The sequence below is a fragment of the Equus przewalskii genome, chromosome 4, assembly GCF_037783145.1.
Source record: "Equus przewalskii isolate Varuska chromosome 4, EquPr2, whole genome shotgun sequence".
In the NCBI taxonomy this organism is placed as follows: Eukaryota; Metazoa; Chordata; class Mammalia; order Perissodactyla; family Equidae; genus Equus; species Equus przewalskii.
The window spans coordinates 100792178-100818119 of NC_091834.1; the positions used below are offsets into that span (position 1 = coordinate 100792178).

Below are 25942 nucleotides of genomic sequence, written 5' to 3' on the forward strand. Positions count from 1 at the left end.
TCCACACAACCAAGAGCTGAGACACGGATGCCCCCCAGCTAGGTCAGGATGACACCCCACTGCGCGGACGTTCAGGGGTTGGGTGAGGTGACTTGCATTCTGCAGGACAGAGCGTCCTCCTCACCCGGCCCAGCTCAGCCTCTCCATCTTCAACTCAACCAAGGCTCTGGGGCGGAGCGGATGTTCTCTGACACAGCTGGGCAGGTTAATTTTCAATAATTTCTTTATTCCATCATGACAGCCTTCCCTATCTTTTCCATGACCCTCAAGTATCCACCTGTGCCTAGGTCATCTCTCCTCCGGCAATGTTGACTCTGAAGAAGCGAGGCTGCCTGCCACAGGTGGGTGGCTCTCTCCATGAACGAGCCTTGGAACCTGACTCGAAGGGTCTAGGAGACCTGAGAAACGCTCCTCACCCTGCAGTCCTTGGTTTGAAAAGAGAAGGCACGGCGATGCCCAGTCCTGCACAGAGATGGTGCTTCTCTCTGGACCAGGTGTGACTCAGAGATCGGGCTGAAATGTCATCCTTGGGTAGGGGCTTGGCGACAGTTCTCACTTGGTGCCACAACAGAAAGCAACAAAAGCTAAAGCACATCAACAGTCAAATCTTCTTCACCTACTAATTCCTCAGACAATGATAAAATAAAAGGCAAAAATCAACATGATTTGGCAAAGGTTTTTTTTAAAATTTTAAATAAAAAACAATTCACACAGAAGAGATTCAATTTATCTGCTTTGAAGAAATATATTAAAGAAAGTGGAAGGTTAAAAAAAAAATCAAACCCCAAATAATGATAAAAATAGATATATCCTCTGTAAAAATCTGGACTAATCTATTGAGTCATTCTTATCTATTCAGTATTCAGAGCATGAAGTGAAATATCAGGGTATAAAAAATTTTTTAGAAAAAGAAACAAAAACCCAAAGAGATAGTGCCCTTGCGCTAACCCATCAGCTGGGTGGCTCGCTGGGGTTCTAGCGCTGGCTGCTGGAAGCTACAATGTCCCTGGTCCCTCCCGCCCTCCGCAGACCCCATGGCCTTCAAAGTTCTTCCCTGGTCCTACTCAGTTTTGTGGCATGTTCTTCTATAAACTTGCTCAAATGCTCCAGATCTCTGTCCCCGTCCTCAAATTTAATTGGGTTCTTTTTGTCCCCACTGGGGGCAAAATAGATGGTGGGGAAGCCCTCCACTTTGTAGCGGTCATTGGTGACGTCGTTGGCAGTGGCATCCATCTTGGCAATGACCAGATTCTTGTGGCTCTTGTACTTCTTGCCTAGGGCAGTGTACACGGGCTCCAGCTGCTTGCAGTGCCCACACCAGGGCGCGTAGAACTCAATGAGGACGTCCTTCTTGGGGTCCATCACGATGGAGTCAAAAGTCTTCCCCACCACGACCTTGACAGGCCCCTTGTTGTTCTTGGGCACCGGCTGGGATTTGATGACCGGCTTCAATTTTCCTGCCAAGGAAAGCAAGCAGGGGAGGGGCATGAGTGCTGAGAAGGTCTGGGACCCTGGTGGCTCCGACTGGACCAGGCAGTGAGGCCCACCTGATGTGGAGGAGGATGGGGCAAGTCAAACGCTCCCAGGGCCGGGCAAGGCCTTGTCTCCAAAACCCCACCCCCAACAACAGGCAACGTAATTCTCTCTATGGTTTCCTCAAATCTTCCACTTTCCCGGTCCCAGCAAAGGCCAGAGAGGGTGCAGGTGGGCCTCACCCGGCTGTGTTGGGCCTCTGGGTCCTGTTCAGTGAGGCTGTCACAAGAGAGATGCTGCCGGTGCAGAGGGCTTGCTGGGAGAGCCGGCACCCGGGGCCCAGAAAGCCACAGTGGGGAGAAGCACTGAGCATCCTGGCAGACAGCGAGACAACGGCCACCACCTGCCAGCACTGGGGAACTGGGACCATGCGCTCAACCAGATGGAAAAAACATTCTGTGTACAGCCCCGTAGCAAGTTTTCTACACACACAATTTATTTCTAAAGTCCAGGAGCCTGTTCTACTTTAAATATTTTAAAAATTAGCCTTCTTGAAATTTCTAAGACACCTGTCATCTTTCTATTAAAAAAAAAAAAGAGACAGCAAAGGATGGAGATCCTCCGTCTCTACCCTCCCGTCCCTCACATCCAGGAGGAAAACCTGGGGGGCCAGGTGTCGTGCCTGCCCAGCCCCCTGCGGAGAGGAAGCAGAGGGGGCCCCGAGGGGAGGCCTGGCTGTCGCTCACCTTTTTTGAAAGCTGTGACAAACTCGCGGAGGGTGTCAGAGTCAAACTCGTCAGGCTCCATGGCAAACTTGCGGCCGCTCTCGTCCAGGATGGCTGCGTTGACGTCCTCCCCGCTCTCGCTGAGCCCCAGGTCCTTCACCTCCGTGGCAAAGTCGTCCTCGTCAGCCACAGCAAAGGTGTACTCGGGGAAGTCCTTGGCCACCTCCAGGACTTTGTTCCGCCAAAACTGAGTGGCTGAAACGGGACCAGGGCTGAGCTGAGCAGGGAAGCAGCTCCAGTCTTGGCTCAGCCGAAGAGGTCACTTTCAAGATTCTGTCGCTCATATCCTCTGACAAGGCTCAAGCCTCAATTAGAGATAAGCATTTCTAAAAAATGCCACCTTTGTGATGGGGGTCTGTGCCCAGTGACACAAGCCCCGCCTGCCTGGGAGTCGGGGCTGGTCTAGTCCTAGCTCTGCAGCCTCCGACCATCTCCAACTCTCAGCTGCCTCATCTCCAAGAGGGTGCTGGTCTCTACTCTAAGCTCCCCTCCTACTCAAAATGGAAGGAAAAGGCTAGCTACACAGCACAAATGGAAAACGACCCTGAGGTGTAAATAAAAAACACACCCAGCCACCAAACCACAAGGGTCTGGGGGCAGGATTCCCAGTGTCCCACCCGCCAGACAGGCCCTGGGGGTCCCTCACCAGCTCTGTAATCAAAGCCGAAGTCCACACTGTAGTAGACGACCACCAGGGGGCGCCGGGTGTACCGCTTGGCGTCGTTGGAGGTCTTGCGGTGGCCCACCAGGGGCAAGGAGTGCTTCAACACGTGGTCCTTGATGGCTGATCCCTCCGTGGAGCCCTGCCTCAAAGAGGGGACAGGTGAGGAGCGCCCAACAAAACACTCCCACCTTTCACTGTCACTGTTAATGAGTACAGACATCTTCTCTGAAGGGACATGGCACAGGAGGAGACGCTCCGGGCTTGCCCCACTCGAGCACACCCCAGTAATTCCCTGCTGTCTTTTAGGGCTCCTTCTCCTCCAGAGAACCTGAAGTGAGCTTCCCAGGCAACTGCAGATGCCCAGTAACCCTTTCCCCTAGGGCTGGGCTCACTGTCAAGGTCAATCAGAAACTGCTGGAAGAAGGCCTGGCTGCGGATGACAGCAGCTGTTAACGTGGCTGACCTGAGTGGCACGTTCCATCTTCCCCTCAGCTGATGCTCACAGCGGCCCCATCAGGGATGTTTTACAAGATCGCAGCACAGGGAGGTAAGGGAGCCCCGAGTGTACACCGCTTAAGGAGCCACTGAGGCTTTGCGTTCTGCCTTGAGAAACCACACTCTCTACCCCCGACACCAAAACACGAGGTGGCCTTGGGGAGGAATGTGGGGCCAGACAGAGCCGGACAGAGCCATGCAGCTGGGGACACTGCCCCACCGGAGGCCACCCCTCCCGAGATGGAGCTGGAAGGCTGCGGTGCAGGAAGCTCAGCTGGGTCTGGACCCCAGGCAGTTGTCCTTGGTCAGGCTCAACAATGGTGGCTCTTAAGGCTGGCTCATGAGGCTTTCCAGGTGTTTTCCAAGTGAAATGAAGCCAACCCTGACATTTACGCAGCATCTGTGACCGGCTGGACGTGGTGGCAGTTGCTCGGGGACACAGAGCTCAGGCTGTCAGCAGAGGTGGGATGACTGCCCTGCGGGACAGGCAGAATGCCCTGGACACAGAGGGCTCCCAAGGGCTCCCACTAAGTCAGGACTTGAGCCAGGCCCTCCAGACCCCAGCCTCAACACCAGAGGTGGACACTGCTGTCTCACTTTACAGGTGAGGGAACTGATGTCCACGGTTAAGCTGCTCGCCCTACTTCGTACAGCTAGGAAAGAGTGGATGACCACTGCCTCTTCCCCCAGGGCCCATGTCCCATCTGGATGGTACAGTCAGGGAGAAGGCCCTGTGTGGCACTGGAGGACGGGCAGGACTTGCCAGCTGGGAGGGAGCAGGAGGCACTCCAACGAGGGAAGCGGCAGGAATGAGGCAGGAGACAAGGTGCAGAGGGTCTGGTCCCAGGGCACTGGGTGGGGGAGGAAGGGAGGAAAGTGCTGGAAACGTGAACAAGGAGGGCTGCAGGGGGCCAGGTGGCACTGACAGCTCAGGACTGAACGTCACTCAGGAGGCGGACTCCAGGGTAAGGTGGAGTGACACCAGGGCACACCTGCTCCAGAGCCGAGCACTCACATCCTGGGGCCTCAGTGTGAACTCAGGCCAGGGCCGCCTCCCCATGTCCTGCAGGCAGACTGACTCCTCATCTCTCAGCAGTGCTGCATGTGCAGACTCGATACTCGGCTTCCTCTCAGCTATCTTACCCGGTCTTCTCTGTATCCTCACTGCTAAATCCACTTTGTTTTAAGTTGCATTTACTGTGTTGTGTGAATTTTTACAAAGCAGCCTTAAACAATTTTTGGAACAAAGGTGGCATATAAATAATATCCATCTATTTAAAATTTTTTTTTCCTGCTTTTTCTCCCTAAATCCCCCCAGTACATAGCTGTATATTTTAGTTGTGTGTCCTCCTAGTTGTGGCATATGGGACGCTGCCTCAAAGTGGCCTGATGAGCGGTGCCACGTCTGTGCCCAGGATCTGCACTGGCGAAACCCTGGGCCGCCGGAGCCGAGCGTGCGAACTTAACCACTTGGCCACCAGGCCAGCCCCTAAAATTTAAAAAAGAGTAAAGTGGTAGGGATGTATAATAGTCTAGACTGTGTGACTCTTAACCTTTTTGGGGTCAAGGACCCCTTCAAGAATCTATTGAAAGCTACAGACCCCCTTTTCCTGGGAACCTGCATACCACACAGAACTTGCCAGACTTCCCAAGGTCTGCAGCCCCCCAAGCTCATCTGGGTCCCTCTTTGGACCCCGCGTCAGTATCTGAGGATGAAAGAAGAGAAGCTGGAGGAGAGGAGATACGGCAGCCACCATACATCCAGGGCAGAGGCGAGGGGCCCCGAGCCTGAGCAGCAGCAGACAGACGGGGACGCATGGGAGACTCTGAGAAGGGGCGAGGGCACTAAAGACCCGGGCTCAGAAAGCTTAGGGCGGTCTCTCCAGGGCCACGCTGTGTTCCCTGGTCACAAGAACACATCAGCAGGGGCATGGCTGCTCTCTGCGCTGCACGCCCAGAGGACTCAAGTGAGGAGGCGCAGCTCACCCTGCCCTGCCCTCCGACAGGCACCACCTCCTCCAGGTCCTGTGAGCTCTGGCCCAAACGGAGCCGGTCATGGCACCCCGGGAGCAGTGCTTGCAGGAACAAGGACACCTGTATTTTCCCCTCGGTCTGCTCCTAAGCGGCTGTGGGACTCAGGTTGAGACAGCTCATTTCTCTGCATCCAGTCTCCACCAAACAAAAACTTTGCACTTGAGATCTAAGGTTTCTTTCAAATCTGGAGATCTATTCACTGAAGCACGGGCTCCTGTGGATCCAGGCTCATGCCGGACTAGGAACTCCCTCTGCCCTTCTAAAGGTGAGAGTGTCACACCCTTCAGGAAGATGAGGGTGGAGAGAAAAGAAGGCCAAACCCATGTGCCATGCTCCACAGCTTCATCCAGTGAACAGAGAGGCTGGCCATGGCTCTGCAGCCTATTGGCAAATGAGGCAGACCTCTGAGCAAGCAGCATGTCCTGGCAGGAGCAACAGCAGAGATGCAGGCAAGACCCACAGCGTGGGGGGCACCTACGGGAGGGGCGGTGCTGCCTGCCAGGACACAGGAAGAGTGGCAGCAACTCTCTGCAAAAGTGGGCAGAGCTCTGCCAGGACTTTGCCCCAAGACCCACCAGGTGTGTGGGAGCCCCCCAGTCTCTCCAATAAACCACGGGCCACCCTGCTGGCTGTGTTCCCATCCTCAGCCTTCCAGGAACCTACGCCCTCACCAGGGGCCGCGGAAGGCACTCCAGACCCTACGTGCCTGAAGCCCGGAGCAAAATCTCCATGCTTTAAAACCCCAGCAGTGGCTCTGCCGGCGTCTTCATGACAGTCGGACGCCCAAGGGCTGGCACTTTGGAGGCGCTGGCGTTGTGGCCTGGCCGGTGCGGAGAGCCTGCACTCACCTGGATGTCCAGCACATTGCTCCTGGGCTCGTATTTGGATTGGAATTTCTCAGGCTGCATCACGACCAACTTCCCGGGGGAGACTTTCAAGAACTTCGCTATTTCAGTGCTGAAAGTGTGGTGGAATTTGTAGTCTTCTCTCAGGTTGTTAGCTGAGAAATTAACAGAGGGATCAAGATACAATTTATTAAGTTGATTGCACGACCTAGGTTTAACTCATTATCCATTCTCAGCCAAAGCAAATGCCCTAAAAACAGTGTAATTACCATGGAGAATGCTGTGCGGGCACCACTAGAGCCTAAATGCTTGAAGGGAGTTTGGATTTTAAAACTTGGTAAAGATGTAATGCTTTAAATACTCTACACTGGAATTTGTACAAAACAAAGCAAAACAAAAACCTACAAACTGAATGTTCACAGAAGAACTTAGAGCTAATTTGCCAGGAGCTACGGTCAACTGCCGCCTCCAGTGCTGAGAAGCACATTAACCTCAGACAGCGTCTGTCACAAGAACGAGTGAGCATCGCACCCTCCCCAGGGGGGCCACCTCTCCTCCTAGAGTTGGTGGGCAGCCTGTCTGTGGGCTGCCATTCTTTTGCTGTATGGACACTTTTATTTAAAAACTCCCAAGATGAAACCCCACACTGACTGAGGATACGCTAAAACAGGGACTAGCAAACTTTCTGGAAAGCATCAATAAATATCAGACAGTAAACATCCCCAGCTCTGCAGGCCGCACCGTCCCAACCACTCAACTCTGTGCCGCAGTGTGAAAGCAGCTACACAATGCGTAAAGCAGCACGTGGGGCTGCGCTCCAATGACACTTAGAAAACCGGGTGGGGCCCGATCTGGCCGAGGGCACCCCTGCCCTAGATCCCCCTGGCGAACGCACTCAGTCCCTCCGCTCTGGCCTTGCTGAGGCATGCAGACCCATCCTGAGCTGAGTGTGCGATCCACACACTGGGTGAGACCCCAGAGGTGCCACCCCACCCCTGCAGGCAGGCCTCCCAACTGGGTTACAGGAACACACGGCTAAGACAGTACACCACCTGTTTTGGGGGAGGTAGGGAGTGGCCTGGACAAGCTTATGGCTTTCGGAATCAGACAGACTTGGATTCAAAGCATAATTTTGACCTCACTGTGTGACTTCAGGCATGTTAGCTGTTCACCTCCCCATGCCTCAGTCCCTCCTCTGTGGAAACATGAGAGTCCACGTCACAGAGCGCCGTGAAGATTAAATAAGGCGGCCCCTCCAGAAGGCACTCACTCGCAGGCCAGTCTCCCACTCCTGTTCTGAACCTCCACATGCCCCAGGCATTTGTCATCAGCTGGCCATGGGTCAATCGCCTCAAGACCTTCATTACCCACCACGTTCACAGCCTCTCATAGACGGACTCGCACCCCTAGGGCCGTCTCTGGCTCCTTCCACGCAGTCCACAGTGAACGGGCGGGCATACCAGGCCCAGTGACTCTCACCCCTGCCTGCTGCCTAACCCGACCGACCAAGCCACGTGGGAGGCACACGTGAAGTGTGGTGCCCAGACCCGAAGCACGGGCAGTACCCAGGCCCACCCGGCCCTACTGCACCCGATCCTGCATCCTAACACGGACCCCCGGGGATTTACATCCACACAGCGTGAGACTTGCACCCGGACATGGCCCTGGACAGGCCCCCTCAAGCTTCTTCCTGACTGGTTACCAGTGGATGACAAGGTTACCTAATCAATAAAGACGGAGGAAGGCCCTCAGGTCTCATGTTGGACAGGGGAATGGAATTTAGCTCTACCATAAGTGTCACCACGCAAATCTGCATCTGACATACGCACAATTGTTACTGTGTAGTGCAGACATTAGCACGAAGTGGCCAGCAGTGCATTGAACAGATTATAATTACCACTTTGAAGTAGGAAACTGAGCGAAGGTACGTGTGACCACGGGGTGAGGGGGGAGGGCGCTAGGAAGGAGCTGATAAGGATGAAGAGGACCCTGAGTGTTCCTCAAATAGCCATCTCCCACTCATAACCCAGGGCCCCCAGGACGGCAAGGACCCCTGCCCCCAAAGAACACCACTACTGACAGCTGTTCATCACAATGTCACTTCTCAGACGAGCTAAACCAGCATTCACTGGGTACTTAGGATTACCAGGCACTTGGCTAGGCGCTTTATTTACATTCATTTACATTACATTACATTACACTTACATACATACTCAATTAACCTAACCACCTCTCAACGAAGAAAAGATCATCATGCTGGACGTGAGAACGCCAGAGTGATCAAGCCACTGCCTGTGGTCACAGTGCTAAGAAGTGCCAGAGCCAGGACTCCAACCTGGGTCTGATTCAGAGCTTTCTGGTCAAGACCCTCCCCTTGCAGAGGGGCTCTGGGAAGGGGAAGAAGGTAGACAATGAACTTGGATGACCTCCCCTCCTCTCAGAGGCCAGAAGGGAGATGGCGCAGCTATTTAGTACGAGATCATATCGCCCATAGGTAATCAAGGCCACAGGGAACTAACCTCCAACCTCAACCCCAGAAAGGAAAGCATGTTCCCACTGATGCCATCTCAGTTCTGCCATCAAGCCATCCCCTAAATCAACGCCCCAGGGTTTTGTTTTGTTTTGTTTTTGAGGAAGATTAGCCCTGAGCTAACATCTGCCACCAATTCTCCTCTTTTTGCTGAGGAAGACTGGCCTGAGCTAACATCCGTGCCCATCTTCCTCTACTTTATATGTGGGACATCTACCACACCACGGCTTGCCAAGCGGTGCCATGTCCGCACCCGGGATCCAAACTGGCAGATCACGGGCCACCAAAGCAGAACGTGTGAACTTAACCGCTGCACCACTAGGCCGGCCCCAAGCCCAGGAGTTTTATGCAGAAGCAGCAGACTCCCCAGCAACCTCAGACAGATGGCCAGGACGCATGCATTTTCTCCAGCCCAGAGAGCCACTACTTACCAGCATCCTGGTACTGCTGGTAGGCTGGGTCACTCTCTGCCTTAAAGACCCCAATGATGATGACATCATCTCCATCCTTCAGGAACTCCTGGACCTGCTTCAGGGCCTGAATCTCCTTGGAAGGCGGCCCAGACTGCTCGATCATGTAGTCAATGATCCCTGGGAGCAGAGGTTCACTTGAGGAGGGGCCCAGGGTTCCAGGGCGCTCTGCTGCGGCTCTGCCCGCTGCCCACATCAGCCAGGGAGCCTCCCCTTCCCGCCAAGGTAGGAGGAAGAAGCCACTGTACCGTATTTTTCCCGTGGGCCATTGTAATCAAAAGGCTTTCCCTTGCGGAAGATTTTCAGGGTGGGGTAGCCAGAGACATCGAACCTCTTGGCCAGGTCTGTTTCTGCAGTGGCATCAACCTTCGCCAAGGGGATTGGGGGAGAGCGCTTGCTCAGCTCCTTGGCGGCCTTCTCATACTCGGGGGCCAGTTTCTTGCAGTGTCCACACCTGCAAGAGGAAGCCAGTTCTGTCAGGGGCTGTTCCAGCATGGACACAGCCTCGCAGCTAAATGAGGAAAAGATCCAACTTGCATTCCTGAGCAATTTGCTTAGATCCAGCCAAGCTCTGAATGTCTCCTAGGTGAGGGCGCTGAGCCAGTCCCCTGGAGAGGCCAGCATGACATCGCTTCCTCCTGTGGCAGTCACACGGGGTGTGTGTGTGTGTACACACGCTCACAGGCAACACAGGTGCAGACAGGAGTGTGACTGGGGTGTGGGGTAAGACAGAAGAAAGGCCAAGACAGACAATGTCCTAAAAGGGGAGATTTTCTTGGTTGGAGAGTTGGGATAGATAAGGAGGATGGCTTCATACAGGATGTGACAGTTGATCTGGGACACGAGGGACAGGTAGGAAGTTGACACTAGCCTGTTAAAGGAGGCGTGAGGCGAGGGACAGTGGACTAAAGTCCTAACATAACGAAAGCATGGAGGACAGATGGAATAGCGATGACAAACCCTCACTGACACCAACCAACCAGGGCAGGAGGAGGCATGAGTCCAGAGACTTCGGAACAGAGACAACCTAGAATGCCTCTGTCCAACAAGAGCCTGTGGACCACATCCAGCCTGGCATGGCAAGCCGGGGGCTTCAGTACTGAGCAAAAACAAAACCCTGTCTAGTCAAGGTCCTCAGGACCCCCAGGTGAACTAAAGGCTGCCTCCTGGAATATGCACACCATTCGCAGGTAAAAGGATAACTGTTCCCCTGCCGTATTAGAAAGAGGAAGAATCTGCACTCGAGGCACGTACTGAGCACCAATGTGAAGAAGTGGCCCGCTGACCCAGCTCAGGGTGTCACACGTTTATGCTCCACAATGGGCCCACGCAGCGAGGCGTCACAGTGCTGCTGCTCTTCCTTCAACACCCCCCGGCCCCACAACGGGCCCCTCTTGAAGCAAAAACCTCGGAGGAGGGCTGCAAGGGCGCCACAGGCCTACCCGCCCCCCACATGCACCATAGCGTTCCCTTCCTTCTCCCGTGTGCAGGCCCAAGGACGACCAAGCACAGCGTCTTCTGCGGCAGGATCCAGAGCTTTGGGGCTTTGTCACAGAGCACACGCCACCTGGGGTCACGCCTGTTTGCCCCATGGTCATATTCCCGATTCTGGTCTACGCCGCCCATCCTGACAAACACCAAGCCTGCTCAAGAATCAGAACCACTAGCTGATCCATGGTGAATTCACCAAGATAATAAACGGCCCCTGGGGCTGTTCCTCGGGAAGGCTGACAGCCTCCTGGACCACCAGCCACAGGCACATCTCCCTTGAAAACAGCCTGCTTTGCCCGGCTCTGTCTACTCCAACTGCTCAGGTCTCCTTCCCTCCTCAAACAGCAACACCTCTGCCCCTAAGCCGCGCTCAAGGAGTAGTCACTGTCTGCCACTGCCTTTCTTTTTGGCCTCTTCCTTCCCCCGGTCCTCCCCTCACCCCACCTTGGTCCTTCGGATTCCTTCTCCTGAATGTTCCATTCCAATAATTTCTGCTTTCCCCTCTTCGACAAGCTCTGTCATCACTCATTATCTGACTGCCAGAACTGGCTATGATACCTGTGTATGTGGCGGTCATGCAGCCACATCCCTCACAAACGCTAAGGGACTGGCCTGACTCCTCTGCAGCACTGGGGGCTCCTATTTTCTGGCAGGGAGTGGGCCATAAGCTTGGGTTAAGGGATTACGTCTTCTCCAATCCTAACCATGTCCTGGGGCCACTGCACCCAAACAAACAAGGGCTCTTTTGGGGGCAAGTGGAGGCGGGGCCCCCACCAGCCAGGCTCTCTGCTGCTTATCTCCTCCCAGAGCTAAAGTCTGAGATTGGGGGTTGTGGAGAGGCTGGGCAGCATCAAGAGGCACAGGTTGTAATGGAGGATCTGGGAGCACAAGAGGCCAAAGGAGACAGGTGAGCAGAGGGACAGACGGCAGGACAGCTGTGGAAACCAGAGGCTCCGGCGTGAGAAGGGGACACGTCTCAGGAGTGAAGCAAGGCTGGGGGTCATCTTCCAAGATTCACTCTGGAACAGCGATGAGCAAAGATGAAGACAGATGAAACCATGGTTCAAACACCTCGGGAGGGAGGCAGCAAGGCCCCGACTACAGTCTGGGACAGGCAGCACGAGGCGGCCAGCTGCCACCACCCCACCTGCTGTTGCGGCAGCTCTGCCCTTTCCTCCTTATCACGGCCGGACAAACTTCCAGAGCAGCACTTCGATGCCTTGCAGGACAGCAAACAGCGCCAGCTCCCACTGCGAGTCATGGCTGTCAGAGTGCTTTCACAGCGACACTTCCCCCGCACTAGCAGGTGTGCAGTGACAAAGGTGATCTAGGCAGACACAGGCCTGGTGCACAGTGGTGTCCTCCAGCCTTGAGGGGCCCGGGATCACCCGGCAGCCCCCTTACGTGGACACGTGGGCTTCACTGTGCTCGACACTCCTGGCCTCTGTTTAGCCTCATCCTATGCCATGGGAGAAGACTGCACAGGACCACCCACCCCTGCCCGGACACTGAGCAGCTCCACTCCACCCTTTGCACACCTTGGTTTTCAGCCACCTCTGCCTCGTGCAGGGGGTCTGCCTCTGACACGCCCGCCCAGTGCCTGCTAGGGTACCGCGCACAGTACAGGGCCGATCAAAATCCGAATAATGTGAGAGCAACACCATCTTACCATGGGGCATAAAACTCCACAAGAATGATGTCTGCATCGTTCACCACTTCATCGAAGTTGTCTTTAGTCAGCACAAGCGTGACTTCTGGGGGAGGTGTCCAGTTAGGCTGGGAGATCTCTTTGACCTTGGCAACAATTTCTGAAAGAAAACCAAAAAGACTGAGCATAGGCAGACCCAAAGCCGGTGGGCACTCACCTCACTCCAGAGGCAGGTGGGGAGGGGCGAAGAGAGAAAAGGGCGGGGGTGGGGGGGAAATGACACAGGAGAAGAGGGAACATTTGAGTTCCTGAAGTCCAACAGCATCTCTAGCCAGGGCCACTCTGCAGTTCTGAGGCCACAGGTAGGAGTCAGAAGGTCCACTGCCTTGCACAAACCTGCACACTTCTCTACGGACCACAACCAACCTGATGGGGGAGACTCCGTTCTTACGGACCACGGTACTAACTGCAAGTGAACCCCGAGGGGGCACCTCCCAGTGTCTGGACCACACAGGCCCGGCAATAGTCTTGGGGGCCTCCCCTCTGCATGTGCAAATATATACGCATTCACTCATGCACACTTAGCACCAGCATATTTCATCATGGTAAAATGCATGTGAAAATGGAGAAAAACGACAAGAGGAGCAGCTCCCCCATGGCTTGAGTTGCACCAGCATCACCTGGGAAGCCATGAGAAGAAGGTCCATTTGTGGCTTTGGTCCCCAGAGCAGGAATCAATGGTGGGAGCAGGACACAGAACATACTCTCACAAAGCACTTTCCAAGTGGTTCTTAGGAGCAGTGGTGGCAAACTTTTAAAAACGTCCCCTTTTTTGCAGTGGAACCCAAGGAGCCAGGTCTGAGAACCATGCCTGAGAATGACAAGCTTTCAGACGAAGCGAGCACCAGCAGCACCTCCACGGCACCCACAGGTCAGGTGCCCGCCCCAGCCCACGCCTGACGCCGAGTCAGCGAACGCGGAACAGGCCCATTTGTTAACACACACTTGGGGGGCCGACTGCCCGAGGAGCCCACTTTGGCCAGTACTGCTCTCAAGATTCCAAATGGGGTCACATCCCTAGAGGTCAAAGGTTGAGCACAGACCTCCAAATATACAGGCCTATTTACTTTTAAACAGTAAACTTTCAGCATGTTTTTAGATTAAGTTCCTTATGTACTGATACAGCTACAACAAATTTGTTAAGTAAAATCATGAAGGTGCAGATGGTGTTTAAGATATGCTAATAATTGTGTGAAAATTATACACATAGATGTATCTGCTTTGATGTGTACAAAGTATCCATGAAGGGCACAGGAGAAGCGTGTTATACCAGCCGCCTTACTAGAGGGGAGCTGGGTGGGGCCAGCGTGGAAAGACTATTGATTATCCACCTCTTTGAATTCCAAACCACATTATCTAGTCAACAAATACAATGTGAAAGTATTAATGGTCGTGATCATGTCTTCTTCACGTACCCACAACGGTTCCAGCGCTCAGAGGATCACAGGACAGACTCTTGCACCAACTCAAAGGAAACTTGGGGACCAAGTCCGAGTGACCTCATGTTTTGAGGATGGGGAACCCGAGGCCTGGCAAGGGGAAGGCCCTTGTCCAGGACACAGCGCTATTTCACAGCTATAAAGACCCAAACCCTGTGCAGTGCTGTTCTCACTATGCCACACTGGGAATGGAAAATGGAGCATCGAGTAATTTTTTTCTCAGTGATTAAGAGATATGCAAAAGATGCCACAATTTTATTTGTTCATTCATTTAATAAAATTTATTTAGTGCCTAGGTGGGGTGGAGGGTGGGCACAAAGGGTGAAGTGGTGCACCTACAACATGACTGACAAACATTAATGTACAATTGAAATTTCACAAGATCGTAACCTATCAATAACTCAATTTAAAAAAAAAAAAAGTAAAAGAAAAAAAAAATTTATTTAGTGCCTAATGTGAGCCAGGCAGGGATCCATTAGGCCTACTTTTAGAGAACCATCTGGGTCCCACACTACTGGTTCTCAATGCAGGGCTCTGGAATGGCAGCCTTGGCAAGCCTTGGACTTAAGAAGCTTCGCTCATAAGAAATGCAAATTACTGATCCTGACCTGAGACTTACTGAATCAGAACTCTGGGGATGGGGCTCAGCCATCTGTCTCCACAAGCCCTTCAGGTGACTCTGATGCAAGGTAAACATTAAGAACCACTGCTCTAGAACAGCACCAAGAACCCTGGCCTCTTATGTCATTTCTTAACACATCTGCTCTAGACCCTGAGTTTCATGGTCTTAAATGGGAAGGTATCCCCCTACCCAAGGACGAGTTCATTTTGATCGTAGTTACCTCAAACATTCCCAGAAGCTGGAGCTCCCAGGGGTCACTCCTAGTCCCCTCAACTTGTCTTCCTTTCTATTATCCAAATTCTCCCTCCCCTCACTTTCCGTTCCAGGAGGAGAGTCCTGGCCCCAGCTTCCTCCAACAGCTCAGGTACCACTCACCTTCCTGGGTCCTGGAGCCCTCGTAGTCGACAGCCTGCCCCTTCTTAAGGATCTTGAGGGTCGGGTAGCCACTCACACCAAACCTGCTCGCCAGTGCCGACTCCGAGGTCGCATCGATCTTAGCGACAGGAATGGGAGGATCATTCTCCTTCAAAGTACTGGCAATTTTTTCATATTCCGGAGCAAACTGCTTGCAATGTCCGCACCTAAGAATTAGATTTAGGGAAGCAGCAGCAGGTTAACTTAAGGAGACTTAAATCCAGCAATGCACAAAAAAACGGTGGCATTAGGACCAGAAATGTTTCCAGTTAAGAGGAGAGACACAATGTAACACAACAGGAAGGCCAAGGCAGCTGGACATCAGATAGAGGTCTGAATCCCAGCTCTGCCTTGGGCAGACTTCTAACATCTCCAAACCCCAGGGTTTCCATCTGTAAGTTTCTCAAAGTTGGGCCCAGGGATCCCTTTCAGGGGGTCTGTGTGGTGAGAACTCTCTACAAAAGACGTTTTCTGTCTTTTTCACTCATTCTCTCAGAAGCGTACACTGGAGCTGTCCAGAGGCTCCATGAACGACAATGATGGCAGCATGCTGACATTAACACGCAATGGGTTATTGTGATTTAAAAATGAATTAATACTTTTTTATTTCTCAGTTTAATGGTTAATACTGATAAACATGACCCACATAAAAAGCTATTTGGGGTCCTCAATTTTCCAGTGTCAAGGGGTCCTAAGACCAAAAAGTTTGAGAACTGGTGATCTATAAGATAGGAATATAATGGCACAGACCTGTTCAAAGGACTATTTAGATATTTTATGCAAGACACCCTGTACCATGCTTGAACAGCAGGCACTGGACAAATGACATAAGTATATCTTGACTATTTTGTCTCCAAAGTCAACCAGGGAGGGCAGGAGGAAGAAAAAAGAAAAGAAGGGATTGTGAGATTTAAAACGAACAAAATGGGGCTGGCCCACTGGCACAGTGGTTAAGTTTGCACACGTTCCGCTTCGGCAGCCCAGGGTTTGCCGGTTGGGATTCCGGGTGTGGACATGGCACCACTTGGCAAGCCATGCTGTGGCAGGCGTCCCACATATAAAGCAGAGGAAGATGGGCACGGATGTTAGCTCAGGGCCAGTCTTGCTCAGCAAAAAGAGGAGGATTGGCGGCAGATGTTAGATCAGGGCTAATCTTCTCCCTCCACCCCGCCCCCCCCAAAAAAGAACAAAACCCAGCAGAAGAGAGGTGAGGGAAAGGCGCACGCGCTGAAAGGTGCCACACCGTGAGGGTGAGAGACCAGAAAAGAAGTGGGGCGCCCGGCTCTGCTTCCCCCAGGGTCTGTGTGCCTTTCCTAACTGGAAACCACGCCGCAGGCCAAGCCTGCACTGGGCAACCGGCCTGACCACTGGCAGGAGGAGGGAGGTGGGGTGGCCATGAGATGGGTAGGGGGCAGAATCTGTAACAAGGGACATGTCTGTCACTGACACAGTTCTCCAAGTCATCACAACTTGTTAAAGGTCCCCCCGCCTGAGCTGTAACTATCAGGGGACATATTCATATTTTAAACTACTAGAGTCTGAAACAAGTGAGACTGCGGTCCCTGAGGGCTGGCTCATTGGATGCTCGATGCACTTGCGGAATGCTGTGCTCCTGGCGTTCCTGAACCAAGGGGCCAAATTCCTGCACGCAGACACTCCCACCCTGCCAAATCTGGATGACTCTTTGAGAGGTCAAGCATGCGAGCACAGAGAAACCCCTGGTCCATCCAGCCGACTAAAGCAGAATGTGGGTCCTCACCATGGAGCGTAAAACTCCAGTAGCACTGTGTCTTTGTCAGCCACAAAGTTATCAAAGTTTGTGTCTTTTAGGACTAAGACACCATTTTCTTCCTTAACTTCCAAGTCATCCTCCTCTTCCTCATCGTCATCGTCCTCCTCCTCATCTTCCTCCTCAAGGGCATCCTCCTTATCAGAAGAATCTGAGTGGAAAACATCCAGACTGGTTAGAGAACTGGTGACTCTCCTCCTCAGAAACCTCCCTAGAACCCCAAACCCTCAAAAGGTGTCATAAGTACTAAGTGGTTCCTGGGGGCCACCAGGAGAAGAGGTGGTGACATCAGGCCTCCCCCATCCCAGAAATTATGCTCTAAATTTGCACACTGGGTGGCCTCTTAAGATTTCATTTGAAGGGAGGGGATGGTTAAGAGATATCTGAAAACAAGAGGACTAGAATTTAAAGGCTATATGCCCCAGCAGGACTCGCAGGGCAGGACTGGCCCCCTCTCCAGACGTAGCCCCCTGGGGCTTGCTGTGCATGCCTCCTGCCCAGACTCAGAGAACCCCAACGTCAGCCTCTCCTCCCCACCTCCTGCCGGAGGTCTGATCCAGTCCTCGGCACCGCCCCTCTGCAGTCTCTCCGGGCCTCGCCCCCGCAGCACAGGCTCCTCTACCCGCAGCCCACGCCTGGCATGTGAGGAGCTCCTCATTTTGTGGTTCCCCCACATCTGTGCTCAAGGGCAAGGCTAACTTTAGGGACATGCCTCCTCTCGCTCACCCTCTATGCTTTCCAGAGGCAGGGCCTCCTTCAATCTCCCGTGACCGAACGACTGTCTGATTCCCAAAACAGTACAAACCAGAAATAAGTACTTGATCTCTTTTCATTCTCGAGGACGGAATACGATTTCCACTTCTGAAAAGGGGATGGCATTTTACCTCATATGCATAAAAAACAGCCCCAGAAGTTCATTATCCTTCAGAGAAAGTTCGAAGTATGAAGGGAAGAGGATGGGGAATTACGTTTTGCTTATAAAGTCAGCCCTGAGTAATCTCCAGGGTGGGCGTTATCCCATGAAGAATTTTAGGGATTTACAGGTCAACATGCATCAAGAATATACAACAAATTACACCTGTGCAGGATGCCCTGTCTGGGAGCAAAGTTCTCTTCCCAGAATGCAAGAATCCGAGTACATCTTATTACCAAGGTTCAAATGACCTTTTTGCCCAACTACAGATGCAAGGAATTGTGGGACCGCACTTGTGTTAACTAGGCTCTCCAGCTACTGTCACATGGGCATGCAGAAGTGCACGATTTCATTAACTCCCGAGGCAGGATGTTTCAAGGGGCCAAGTAGTCATTTTTGGAGGTGCTCCCCAGGAGATAAACCAACTCTGAGAGTTACAGCTATCTGGGACTGAGGGTGAGGTTGGGGCTTGAAAACCTGCCCTTGGGATCCTGGAACCCCTGGGACTTGTCCAATCTGAGCCCCGCCCCAACTAATCCAGTGGCGCCTCTGCAGCTGCTGGACAAGCCAGGGAACTGGTCTGGGTGGGGTGGCCGTTTTGTTCATTATCGTTAAGATCAACCCAATCTGCAAACTAATTACAAAAAGCAAACCAAAAACCCACCTCCTCCCCACGGAGCCACACTTTCCTCAACTGTGTCCCTTTAAACATCCCACTGCTTTTTCCTGACTTTCACATTCCTCTCTCCGCTCTCCAACTTAAAGTTTAAGTTCCTTGGGGGGGGGGGGGGGGGGTTGGGAAGAACAGCTCTAAAATCCAAATAGAAACCAATTTGAGAAGTACAAACCAAGCAAATGCCCATATTTCTTGGGGCAAGTTCCCTCCCTGCCCTGTCGCCCCTCCCCACCTTTGCACTCTGGGCCACAGCTCTCCAACATCCCCACTTCCACGGTCACCTCACCACCTCCTTCCTCCACAGCAGGAACCCTCTGGGGTGGACAGACCTGCAGAGGCCCCAGGCCCCCAGCACTGTCATCAGGCAGCATCAAGAGGGCTTGGGGAGAGTGGTAAGAACCAGGCTCCTGGGGTGTGTAGAGGACAGGACCTGAGGGAGACCCCTGGGCTCAGGCCCCATCTCCACCTCTTAGGCTGATGGCCTAAGCTTGTCTCTTTACACTCACATCACACTGAATCCCCTTCCACTGGTGACTGGCAGCCGACACTCTACACTCAGGTCCTGACCTAATGGCTCTTGGGAACTTGAGTTTCACCCTGGCTGGCTAGGGGTTCCAGGTATTTCCAGGAATACTGCAGGACAAGTACTGAGCTTACCTAAGCAGGCCTGTGGGACGCTAGTCACAATGGCCTTCCAAAAGGCTAGTCTGACCACCCCTCACTTGAAGGTCCTACCCAAAGTGAGCTGCATGGGGGCTGCAAACCCGGGGAGCCTAGGAGGAACCACATGTGCTGCCCGGGACACGGATGCTCACACGGTCTGGAAGGCCTGCTGAGGGCAGTTTGGCAGGGCTCGCGGGCCGTGCATATCCACTCTCACTGCCCGGCTGCTCTGTCCAGTATGAGAATCAAATTTACCTGCAGGCAGATGGAAAGACTGGACGGAGGCTGAAAAGAAAGCACTGGGGACCTAATCCGCTCTTCAAGCTAGGGCAGAAACAGGGACTTGGCGATCCGCTCAACGCACGGGGATAAGGCGAACTTTACAGAAGAGAAAAGCAAAGATGCTCTGAGCTCTGTGCTCAGCCCGAAGCGTCTGTGACCACCACTAGTGATGGGGTCTCCTGATTAAATGGGTGTCCGTGAGTTACCATGGGACAGAGTTCCTAAGAGTGAGCTCATTTCTTGCTACTTTAAAAAAAAAAGATTTTCATTTTATATTTTTAAGGATAACAAAGAAAATGACAGAACATTCCCCTACGTAATTAAGGATTCTCATCTGCATTAAGGTGGGGCCCCTCCTTTCCATTCCTCCCCGACACGCAGATAACCCTGGGATGGTTCCTCTGCAATGTGAGAAGGTGTGGGCTCTGTATTCCTATTCACTAGACACCCACACATCCCTACCCGGAAAACATCCCACATTTTAATGGGGAGACCACTCTTCACTCAGTTTCACTTTTAAAGTTGGACATTCTGGGACAGAAACATATCCAAAGCCTTCCAGCACCTTCTGGAAGGGTGCCATCCTCCTCAGCGTGAGGCCTGGGAAGGCTCTCGCAGCTTTTCTACATTGCTTAGCCCACATGTAAGGGCCACTCCTGAAATGTGGGGCCGCTCCTCCAACCAGGTCACTGCAGGCCCTGTCCATTCCCAGCAGTGGATCCCTGCCCAGCCTGGATGCAGGCAGCTCCTTCAGGATGCCCTCCCTCTACCTCCTCAGCTGGCCACTCTTCACCCCCACAAAGTGCCCGTAAGAGCTGGAAAAACTCTACCACTAGGTCAATACTGAATGTTTACATTAAACAAAGAAATTAACTCCAGATCTAACTTTATTACAGCCGACATTCATTATGCGCCAGGCACTGTGCTGAGCTCCTAAACATACCACCTCACCCCTTGAGGGAAACACATTACACGCACTGTACAGATGAAGAAACTGAGGTGCACAGAGCTTTCGTCACCCGCTCAAGGATAACAAAGCTGCTCAGTGGAGGGTCCTGACCACTCACCTGCTATGCTGTATTGTCGCATCAGAGTTTCTTCCCAATATACCCTAAGTTTTAGGGGGAATCGTTTGATAATTACTTCTCAGGAATGAAAAGAGATGGGCAGGTCCTTAGCACTACACCCAAGTGAATTTCCACTTACTTTCAAATCTAAACCAATCCCAAATAAAAGGAGGCAACAACCAGCACCAAAACATTTTCCTTTACTACTCTGGCTGGAAAGATGTGCAGAGGACAAGTGACTTCTCATCTGAGACATGGAAAGCCTGCATCCTGTGGCTTACACCATCAGAGCTTAAGCTCTATTTAGGAACCATGTTGTGGGGGGCGGGGGCAGCATTTAGAAACTCAGACACCACTGTGCTGTTTGAATCTAAAATGTAAGAGAGGCAAGCAAAACAAAACAGCCCAAAGACTTGGAACTTCTGGGGTGGAGGGAAGTGTGGCCCCTAAATAAATCCACAGGACTTGTTACCTGTGATAGGTATTTTTGTTTTTGTTTTTCTTTTTGAGGAAGATTAGCCCTGAGCTAACTGCTGCCAATCCTCCTCTTTTTGCTGAAGAAGACTGGCCCTGAGCTAACATCTGTGCCCATGTTCCTCTACTCTACATGTGCGATGCCTACCATAGCACGGCTTACCAAGCGGCACCATGTCCGCACCCGGGATCCGAACCGGTGAATCCCCCCTCCCCGGGCCACCGAAGCAGAACGTGCAAACTTAACCGCTGAGCCACCAGGGCGGCCCCTGTGATAGGTGTTCAAAGCAAAGGGCCAGGGATGCCCTCAGGGATGGGAAAGTGAAGATGAGGACTAGAACCCCCACCCCACCCCAGAGGATGCCCCTCAGAGGCCAACCACGGCCATGACAACTCCAGAGGTTCCTGAGCTCAGCCCAGAGGCAAATGCTTCCCAGGGCCTCCACTGCATTGGTGACCTGTGACCCAAATGATAAACTTACTGGACCTAATAGCCCTTGGTGTTCACCCAACTTTACCACTCTCCTAGGCGTCTTAAAAATCCCCCCCAAATGGAATCACTGGATCAAAACCAAGACAATGCTATTTTGCTTTCTGGCTACATTCCAAAGACTACCCTCCATCCCCACTGGTCCTCCCAAAGTTTATTCTGCCTATGAATCAATGAAGAACATCTTTAAAATGCAGATTCCAGGGCTCCCTCCTGCATTCTGCTTGGGTATATTTCGGGACTCTAGATTTAAATAGGCACCAGGTGATTTAGATAAAGGTCCCAAGACACACGTGTGGGCTACACTGCTATCTAGTTCCTTTCAGGTGTTCTTTTCACCAAGTGCCGGTTTTTACTTCCTCTTCTATTTGGGGACAGGCTCCTGAATCAGTGATTCGCACATAAGTTACTCAATCCGTCTGAAAGAGTATAAAGTTCACACTTCCCCTACAAACTAATATTAGAAAAAAGGGGTTATTTACATTGGAGCAAACTCAATAGGAAAAAAAAAAAAACCAGTCATCAGGAGAAAGGCCGGAGAGGAAGAAGATTAAGACCAGCAACGGGATGCCCTGTTCTCCAGCAATAGCCGCCTTCTCTTGACTAGGACTTCTAATTTTCAAAGTTCTCTTACGCATTTATTGCTAGCTTATTTCCAAGAAAAATGCAGGAACCATGTCTAGTAGCTGTCTAATGTTCCTACTAGAGCGGGCACTTGATGGGCCCGAGCCACACATCATCCTTTACTCCCGGAACCCAGCGCAGCGACTGGCACGGAGTCGGTGCTGAATAAATGCTCGCAGAAGCAAAGGTCTCTCCAGTTTCTAAAAGATGCAAACCAAGCCATCCCTTTCTCCCTCAGACCAGAACCCTTGAGTCATTTATCTACAAACCCCATCTTTAAGAAGTAAAATGCTTGCTGCCCGCGGCTGCCCCAGAGAGTTCCCGATGCGGTCTCCAGACCCTCGCCCCTTTTCTAAAACCTGTTTTGAAAGCAGTGGCCCCTCTCCCTTCACACTCCCCGGGCGCGTTCGTCTGGAAATGGTAACCAGTTCCCCAGCGCCCCTTCCCAGGGACGGGCAGTCCGCCTGGACCCGAGAGAAATTTAAGCAGAACCACGGCGAAGCAGCCAGTTGCAAAGGCGGCACTCGGCACCCTCCCCGCGTCCGAGCCCCCGTGGCGGGGAGCTCGTTAAGAGGCCCGGCCCCACAGCCCCCTCTCCCGGGATCTCCTCGGCGGCCCTGCCCACCGCTACGCCCGTGGACTCCCCCAAGTTGGCGCCGGGCGCCAGTTCCGGAGGGCTCCGCCGGCACCACCGGCCGGGTCGCGCCCCCGCGGCCCCCGCGCGGCGCTCGGCAGCCCGCAGGCCCGGCCCGCCGCCCGGCCGCTCACCTTCGTCCGGCCCCCCGGCGCTCGCCACGGCCAGCAGCTGCGCCAGCGCCAGGAGCAGCAGGAGCAGGCAGGCTTTCCGGGGCCTCATCGCGGAGGGGCGGGGCGCGGCCTCTCCGCGCCGGCGACCGCTGGGCGCTCGGGATCTCCGGCCCGGGGCTCGCGAGCCAAGCCGGAGGAAGGGACAGAAAGCCCCCCGAAAGACCTCGCCGGCGATTGGCTGGGGGCGGGGGAAGCCACAGGCCGGCCAATCCCAGCCCGACCCGAGCGCGGGCCGCGTGTGCCTCACTGGGCGGCTGAGCTCCGCCGCACCGCCCTCCGCGCCGGCCCCCTCCCCAGCCTCCTCCGCGCGCCCAGCGCCTCGCGCGTTTAAAGCTCCGAGCGCTAACGTGAGGTGCCCCCTTCTGATTGGCTGCGTCGCGGCCACCAATCAGCGGCTGCCACTCGGTTTGCTGGGAACGCACAGGCTGAGAGTGGGAGCGGGGAAGAACAAAGGCGGCGGGCCAGAGCCTGAGGGGCGGGGCCTGGCTACGCATCGAGGCTCGATTGGCTGATGGCTCAGTGGGCGGGGCGGGGCCTGGAAGGAGAGGGGCGGGATGCAGCTCCTGGTCCTGAGGTCTAGCTTGGCAGGAAGAACACGTGTCCTTAGCGGAGCGGTGGGGAAAAGGGATGTTCGTGTAACCTGCCCGGGCCCCGGGAGGCTCCGATCCAACCGGCGTCGGGGCCCGAGCAAATCTGTCGGTGGGAAAAGGAGAGAACAGGACTCCCAAGTCAGCTTCGTCTTCGTGGGGCTTCTTGGTTTCTTTTTTCTGCTTGAGCAAATAAAAGTTTGCATTTCTTTCCTGGGTTAAAACACATACTGGGCTTGGGAGCGGGGATGAGCATGCAGTAAAATTAATTCAGAACTAAGATTTGGGGAAGCTTCTCTCCACGGTTTCATCTATGAACAGGCCATCGGATGCGTGTCTAATCTTCGCCTCATGTTATTTATTCCTCTCGTGATTTTTTGCATAAGTGATACATCAGGTAGGCAATCTAGTGGTTTACCTAAGTCTATAGACTTGAGGTCTCACCTCTTGACAACTTAGGAGAAGAAAACTAGGTTAAGATAATGATTTTTGTGTGTCAAGCCTGTGGTGTGTATTAGGGTTTGAGATTTCTTTAACACCTGGGGATTAGTATGCCTGAAGAATTATAGAAGACAAACAGAACAAAAAACCCAAGAGTCCAGGAGTATTTTTCCGTGTACACAGATTAAGTCAGGAAGAAAGAAAGCTGGCTACTCACAGGCTTTAGCAATTAGAAAATTTTAACTTAATACATTTTTATTGAACTCCTCAATATGATGGATCCCCCCTCAATTTTGTAGGTCAGAAAGACTTTACACAACTAACTTTAACACCAGAGTATGCACTGAGTGATTTATCAGAATGCTATGAACGTGGAACATCAAACAGTTCATTTTAAAGAACTCTTCCAAAAAATAGACAGAATTTTTGTCTTTCTTGGTACTTTCCTATGAACCCTTATTAAACTGAGAGGAATGAGAGGCCCATTTGCCCAGATGTGGCTCAAACACAACCAATTTCACTAAGATCCTTTGTTGATACAAGGTATGGAAGGAAACCTCTCAAAATGCAGTATACGTATATGTATGTAAACACACACACACATACATATGAAATCAGCATTGTATTCCTTGTGAAATTAAAGTACTATATTCTTTTTTAAAGCATTTAAAGTGGCAGAAGTTCAATATGACTCCACTCATAGGTGGAAGTTAGTATATTGACAAGGAGATCTGATCGGTGGTTACGAGGGAAAAGGGGGGGTGGGGGGAGGGCACAAAGGGGGAAGTGGTATACCCACAACATGACTAACAAAAATGTACAACTGAAATCTCACAAGGTTGTAATCTATCATAACATTAATAAAAAAAAAAAGAATTATAAAGTGGCAGAAGTTCATTCAACAGCAAAACATTATCAAGTTGGAAAGCTCCTTGTTTCTTCTTTATTCCTGAATCTCACCCAATTTTGTTATGGGTACAAGCAGGCTGGGAGATCACTGTGTTGAGGGTCAGAATGGAGAGAGATGATATTTTCATGATTATCTCCAAGATTTCCACAATTGGTTGTGAGCACAGAGAGGCTGACTGTTAACTCATAGAACTGGCCCCTGGCTTGTCCTCGGGGCTGCCATTTAACACTATTAAGTGATGTTTATAGGTCAATTTGAACATGTGCTTCCCTCTTCTCCCCCACAGCACTCTCTAGAGAAGTGGGCTATGAGGAAATAATCCTCCCCATCTAAGTAGTCTCCAGGTAGATCTGTGACAGTATCATCACCAATCTTAGAACTTACGCCAACCGTCAGAAGCCAAGAATATATGGTCAGAAAACCGTGAACTGAAACCAGGCCGGTGCACACCTGCATGCCCTGCGTGCATGAGGCTTATGATCAATCTTATTAGTGTGAGATGAAACAACTTCTTATATGTGCCGAGAACTCAGAAACGGGCCTGACTACCTTCCCATGGTTCTCACATACTTCCCCTTCCGCAGAAAGGGGAAAAGCTGAAGCTTTCAGAAATCTCTGCCTCTTCAGGCAAATACTATTGTAGCCAGAGACACAATCTGCATGTAATTTTCTATCCCACATTTTTAACTTACTATCACATCATACTCATTTTCCCATGCTGTTACATTGTCTTCTGAGGGAACTTAGCTCTCCTTTGAAGGGTCCACCTTGATTCATGAAGATGAGAGACTGAAACGAGCTCCCATACCCACTCAGAAGTTCTTTCGCTGCTCCAGCAGCTGCCTGAGAATGCCCACCGTATCCCTTAACTCTCCTCAGATGCTATCATTATCTTATGGAATGTAATGATATTCCAGCTGCTGCAACTTTTATTGCATCTTCCAGTAACTTCGAGTACTGACTGCCTTTGATATGATTCAAAATAGGGAAATAGGGGCCGGCTCCGTGGCCGAGCGGTTAAGTTTGCGCGCTCCGCTGTGGCGGCCCAGGGTTCGGATCCTGGGTGCGGACATGGCGCCGCTCGTCAGGCCACGTTGAGGCGGCAGGGCGGTTTGGGAAATAAAGCAGAAAAAAAAAAAAAAAAAGATTTGCAACAGTTGTTAGCTCAGGTGCCAATCTTTAAAAAAAAAAAGGGAAATATTCACACAAATGGGTGTGGCTGACCATTGAAAATAAGGCCAAGGTGACA

General features: G+C 52.3%; 1 protein-coding gene across 1 annotated transcript; it reads right to left on the minus strand.

The window, feature by feature from the left end:
* Positions 1-205: 205 nt before the first annotated feature.
* On the minus strand, positions 206-23213 carry PDIA4 (protein disulfide isomerase family A member 4). The gene is made up of 10 exons (XM_070618050.1): positions 22717-23213; positions 16730-16910; positions 14932-15137; positions 12457-12595; positions 9545-9750; positions 9258-9416; positions 6300-6451; positions 2905-3061; positions 2220-2453; positions 206-1457 (listed from the first exon to the last, which is right to left on the minus strand). Exons 1-10 carry the CDS (start codon positions 22802-22804, stop codon positions 1042-1044), a joined length of 1938 nt encoding a protein of 645 aa, XP_070474151.1. The 5' UTR covers positions 22805-23213; the 3' UTR covers positions 206-1041.
* Between the last annotated feature and the right edge of the window lie 2729 nt (positions 23214-25942).